Source organism: Diplotaxodon limnothrissa, linkage group LG9 (genome assembly GCF_057381915.1).
Source record: "Diplotaxodon limnothrissa isolate DT_005_m linkage group LG9, D_limnothrissa_male_GT1.1, whole genome shotgun sequence".
Lineage (NCBI taxonomy): Eukaryota > Metazoa > Chordata > Actinopteri > Cichliformes > Cichlidae > Diplotaxodon > Diplotaxodon limnothrissa.
Genome location: NC_140604.1, coordinates 27,944,595 through 27,950,594, shown reverse-complemented (window position 1 = coordinate 27,950,594; position 6,000 = coordinate 27,944,595). Strand labels below are relative to the sequence as shown.

General features: G+C 40.3%; 1 protein-coding gene across 1 annotated transcript in view; it reads right to left on the bottom strand.

The window, feature by feature from the left end:
* Positions 1 to 4,804: 4,804 nt before the first annotated feature.
* The window catches only part of sema5a (sema domain, seven thrombospondin repeats (type 1 and type 1-like), transmembrane domain (TM) and short cytoplasmic domain, (semaphorin) 5A), a 171,774-nt gene continuing 170,578 nt past the window's right edge, over positions 4,805 to 6,000 (bottom strand). The window contains exon 22 of the mRNA XM_085362966.1: positions 4,805 to 5,596. Coding sequence (XP_085219092.1) covers positions 5,477 to 5,596 — 120 coding nt within the window. The 3' untranslated portion in view covers positions 4,805 to 5,476. The remainder of the gene's footprint in view (positions 5,597 to 6,000) is intronic.

Below are 6,000 nucleotides of genomic sequence, written 5' to 3'. Positions count from 1 at the left end.
GAGAATGAAGTCAAGGTAAAGAGAGATTAATTCTCTGAAGTCAGACCCTCAACCAACCAAACAGCAGGGTGATTAATAACAGCCCCTCCCATTACCCTCTGCACACAGATGGGACGTCAGGTTGAAGGTTGATGGAGAACAGCACGGTGTGTGGTATTACACCCAATCATACAGATTAGAGTTCGGACTTGAGACCCAACAACCTTTACCCCGCTGTCTCACGCGATTTGTATCCTTCACGTATCCTTCCACCGATGCTGATGCCATTTGTCACCGCAGGGCCCTGCTGAAGACTCCTTTTAAAACAGGTGGAGGGAGTCTCTTCCTCTGGTTTTGGGTGATTTATGAAGTGCTGGTACATGCCTGAGCTGCTGTGGTTTTACAGTGTTTAGCCTGAGGAATATCATAGTCTCCAAAGTTGTGAGATGAGCCACATTGGACAGAGGCGTCTCACACTTGTGAGTGATTTAAATACATGTGAGGGGTTCACAATTTTCCTATAAGGTGGACTCAAGGACCCACTTCATAAAACACAGTCAGGTTCAAATGTGTTCATATGAATTCATTTGAAACTGGATCAGACATAGCTATGAATTTACTAATTTATCTCAGTCAATGCTCCATTTGTGTTTATTAACCAGTTATAACAATTTAGCCATGACACTTAGATGAAGATTTTCATCCATTCATTTTCTGCCACTGATTTGGGTTGTAGTTGCAGGGGGAGCAGTCCTCACTCCCCGGCCACACCGAGGCGCTCCCAAACCAGCCGAAAGAGCTGCAATCTCCCCAATGTATCCTGTTTCTGTTCTGGGACCTCCTCCAGGCGTGAGTGAGCACTCCATCTTTTTCCTTTAACAGTTTATAAGCAGATTTTAATGCACAGCTTCAGTTTGCTATTTCAGCTACCTTTCCAGCATGTTAGCCACAATTTATTCATCAATACTTTCAGATAATCAATCTAAGTGGTGGTGGTTATCAATTAAACCAAAAAGGAGAGTCTTATTTTTATATATATGTCTGGCTATTTATTTGCTATTATTTGCTTATTAAAGGATTTATTTGGTGTGTTTAGCATACAATTTCATATATTTATTTATATTAGCTCACTGTATCAGTACCTCTGCCAGCTAAACAGTCCCAGAGCATGATTCCACCACCACCATGCTTGCCACTTCTGCAGTGTTCATAGGGTTGAAAGGCTCACCTTTACTCCTCCAAACATACCCCCTGTCATTGTTGCCAAATCACTCAATCTGTCTAGTCTAACCATAAAACCTTTTTCCAGAAGGTTTCATCTTCCTGGGTTGTTCCTTATCAATTTCTAACCAATCCGGGTGACAGTTTGGGTCTTTTTCCAGACCTTGGCAAATTGTCCTTACATTGAGAAAACTCATACGTATGTACAATTGTTTGAACTGACCATGGCAGTTTACAGCCTTTCAAGTTAAAAGACATTGTGTAAACACGAATTATTATGTAGATGTATACTGTGCAATCATTCTACCCTGGAAAAAAACAGTTCAAAGACATCATCAGATGCCCATAATTAGCATGACATTCATGGTCACGATGAGTGTAACTGTATTTGTAACAGAATTTGAACACCGGGCCAACGTTGTTATTTTTTTATGTTCACTAAAAATTTAAAACTTGTAGATTAACATGGAAAAATAACTTTTCATGTATGTTTCTTTGTTTATTTTTTGTGAATCTTTTACTCAAAAATGTCAACCTGTGTCTGTTCTTTGAATTATTTTTGGTTCAGTGATGGTGCGTATAGACACAAATGGCCTCTTGAAGAAGTAAAAACAAAAAAATCTTCTGCATGTTGGATGAAGAAATGAGGCAAGACAATGTGTCATTTGCAGTTTATGCATTAAAGTTGTCTCAAACATATGCTTGAGACATACTTGTAGGCAGTCAAATTAAGATTAACATTTGAAATACCAGAAATTTCCATTGTTCTTGACTAAGTCGCTGCTTGGCTATTTCTAGTGAGGAAGATTGTTGGTCTGCATCTTTGGCCCGTATAGCAACAATCTGTTGGCACTGCTTCTCTATCGCTATCAGGAAACTAACATTTCTGCTTCACCCTGTGCAGATCCACAAAATTCTCAAACTAGCTTTTTTCAGATTTGAGCTCAAATGTGCACCAATCCCTTGGCTACTGCAGAATTACCTCCTGAGTGGTTTAACCTGTGCCCAGGGCCCTATTTCAGGAAGCCGGTTTAGTGCAAACTCTAAGTATACCCCGAGTTAACGAAAACTCTGGGTTTTCGGTTTCACAAAGGGAGTTTAGATTAATCCTGAGTGAGTTACTATGACGACACACTCCGTGAAGCTAACCTGCCCCCTAGCAGGTTTACTTCAACTAACCCTGACCTTCTCCGCCTCTTTGTCGGAAACCTGACTGTAGGAAGTGTCAGACATGGCGTGTCCCTTCCTTGAAGGGCCAGTAGATGTTGAAGCCCAAATTCTCCGCAGAGCTCTCCGCCGGGAGAGAGTGATTAGAGCGCGTTCGGACATTTTATCATTTCCTGATGATTTCCTGTGTGAACGTTACCGTTTTTCAGCACAATCTATAATTTATTTGAATAACATCCTCAGGCCTAATATTGCTCATGTGACACATCGCGGACATCCTCTCAGTTCTGTACATATTATTTGTATTGCACTTCGGTTTTTTGCAAACGGGAGCTTTCTGTATAATATTGGTGACGCTGAGCACGTTTCCAAGGCTACCGTCTGTCGGGCAGTCAGGAATGTTACAGTTGCACTGAAACGTCTCCTGTACTCTATGTGGTGTTCCCCGGTCACAGACCCACAAGATTCATCAAAGAGGGATTCCACAAAATTGCAGGTATCAGGACGAACAAAACTTAATTCATGATGTGGTGATACTTGAACTACTACTTGAATGTTACATTTATTTTCACGGTTCCCAGGCGTGATTGGCTGTATAGATGGCACTCACATTCCAATCATTGCTCCTTCAGTAAATGAAGGAGACTATGTGAACAGGAAGTCTTTCCACAGCATTAATGTACAGGTACATAGTTCCCTGTAGCATTTCAAACTAACAAATTATTTCATTATAGTAATGGATGCTAATTTGTGTTCTCTGCACTGTGAAGATCATATGTGATGCTGCCAACATTATCACAAATGTGGAAGCCAACTGCTCAGCCTCTGTGAGTGGTAGTGGTGGAGGACCCCCACCTGTTTTTCAGGCCTCCGCTTTTTTTTCTGTTGGCTATAACGGGTCACATTTGAGCATACAGAGTAAGCAAATATGTACTTGTAATGTGCTCAGATAATTTCAATAAGTGCTTACAGAAAGAAAATTAATGTAGCCTCTAACTGCAATTGATTTACATCGGACAAACAGACCGAGCACTATGGCTCATAATACAATTACACCTTACCTGTTTGGACTATATTTTTATATTTCATTTTTACTCGCCGCCAGGAACGTTTGGGGCCTGTTGGGTTGCACCTGTGCTCACATCACATCACAAAATAAAATGTATAAAATAAAAAATAAAATAAAATATAATAAAATAACGTGTTAAATGGGTGGAAATCCCTAGATCAATGTTTAAATTAACACTCACGCATTGACTCTGTCGGCTATGTTTTGCCATGCATGCTCCCTTTCTTTTGCAGCTGAGGCTGTGTTACTTTTTTTCCGCAAAATTTGCATGTTATCGGCATATGCTGCCATCAGAATTTCGGCCTCAAGCGCTGTAAAATACATTGACCGCGCCTTCTTTCCCTCCGTCTCCATGGTGACTCGCTTAATCTGTGCTCCACTAATCAGGGCTTTATGTATCCTCGTGCGTGCGCTTAACTTGGGGTTAAAGCAACTCCGCGTTGACTGAACTAATTGTTATCAGCCTTTCTGAAACCGAATATTCCGAGTTGGACAGTTCAGGGTTACTCAACCCTGAGTATCGTTTTTCACTCTGAGTTTTCTAAACCGGCTTCCTGAAATAGGGCCCTGGTTGGGAATAGCAGCTTTAAATAATCTGTTTTCTCCTCCTTATGTCATTCATTAGAGCCACACAGGTAATAAGCAGTCATGTGATGTATCGCTTTCACACTTTACAGATGAAACTGCAAGAAACTAAACGTGTATAATTCACACCTTGACAAGTTTGTGTACGAAGCAATTTTAATTTATGCACAGTAACACAAGCAAACATGTAAAAAGAGTTAGTCGCAACTAAACCATTGAATAACCTAATATTTGGTTATACACTCTGAACAGAAAGATCTCAACTTAATGATTGAATGTCATCTTACAGTATATGAGTAGCACTCCAGTTGGGTTTTCAGGAGAACAGTAGTTGCTACTTTGCACCATCTGTACAGCAAATGCCTGCTCTCACAAACACTTAGCTCAGAAGCCAAAGAATAATAATGAGCACTATCAAAATTCAAAAACATTTTTTTTACAAAAAATATATAAAAAGTACAATGACGAGGACGAAACTTGATGCAGGCTGAAATGAATACTCCCAATTACTTGCCAGAACGTACATAAACCTTTTTTTTTTTTTAAAGGAAAATGTTCTTTTAACACTTGAGACACCGAATAAATGTATTTAGAAAACCCGCAGACAGGGGATTCAAATTGAACTTCCTGTACAAAACAAACAAAGAAAAACATGTAATCTTTAAAAGCAAAATGAAAAAGAGAAAATAATTTTACATTGAAAGTTTAAACACTTCTAGCTGCTAGAGGAACGAAAAGCAAACTAAAGAAAAACATGGACAAACTTGACCACAGACTTCAAATAACTACATCCTGATTCTGGGGCTGGGGGTAGATATTGATCTGCCTGGAGACTGCTGCTGCAGTAAAGCCACCAGGCATCACCGCAGCCTTTGTTTTTTTTATGACATCCAAAACCAGCCCTGAATCTAAGCCCAGCAAAAAACCCCAAAAATCTAAATGCCCCCTACACCATGGAATGCGATCGATCATGCAAAATCAAACCGAAAGGCAGAGAAAACACATCAGATGAAGTCATGCAAAGCAATTTGTGGTTATTTCCAATCATTACAAATACAGGTCTGTTTTAGAGGCGTCACAGGAAAGTTAAAAGGGATACGGTTCCCAAAGTCTCGTTGACGTGAGTTCTTCTTTTTCCCTTCTTAGTTTTTTGTTGTTTTTTTGTTTCTTTTGTTTTTGTTTAATCCACATCAGGAAATCCAGTTGTCTATTTCTCAGTAAGAGTCAAGGCAAGATATACCCCCAAAACATTGAGCTTTCCAAGTGTACCTCAAGGCACCTGAGAGAAAGTGGGGATTTCCCTCTGTTGGCAACACTGTGTGTCTGTGTTTAATTACATACCAGCTGCCATAGAGTCTCAGAGTGGGCTTGTCCCACGCGTGGTGTGACGAATCTCAATACAAAGCACAAAGAAAAGAAAAAAGTCAGATTTGATGATAAGGTAGGTGTCGAGGGTTAATAGTCATCGTAGGTGTTGAGGTCGGTGAAGTATGCATTGGTATAGGTCTTCCCGGCAAGCTGTGGGTTGAAATACTTATTTCTTTCCTCCAGAATCAGATTGTTTTTGTTGAAGGCCTGTGAACATAAGAAGAAAAAAGAGAAGAAGGAGAGAAGGAAGGAAGCTGAGTCAGTACGGACTTGTTTCCGACGCATGGATCGAGTGATTATTCAGCCCAGATGGCAAGGTAAAAGCAAATCCATCTAGCAACCCTCCCCGAAATAAAAAAAGGGAGCAACACAAATCAATGAGGGGCTGCTCAGTGAATGAAACATACTTTCCACAGTGCAAGGTCAAAGCATTTGCAAACAGGCTGGAAAAATGATAAGCCACCACAGGGCTAAATTATTTTGATGCGCATCCGTATGTCCACCTCTGTCATCTCTAATACACAGCATCAGCAGTTTTTATGGCCCTTGGATTGTTGGTCCTCAGGACAATCTAAGCCATAAAAATTGATCATGTGAGAGTCACTTTTCTG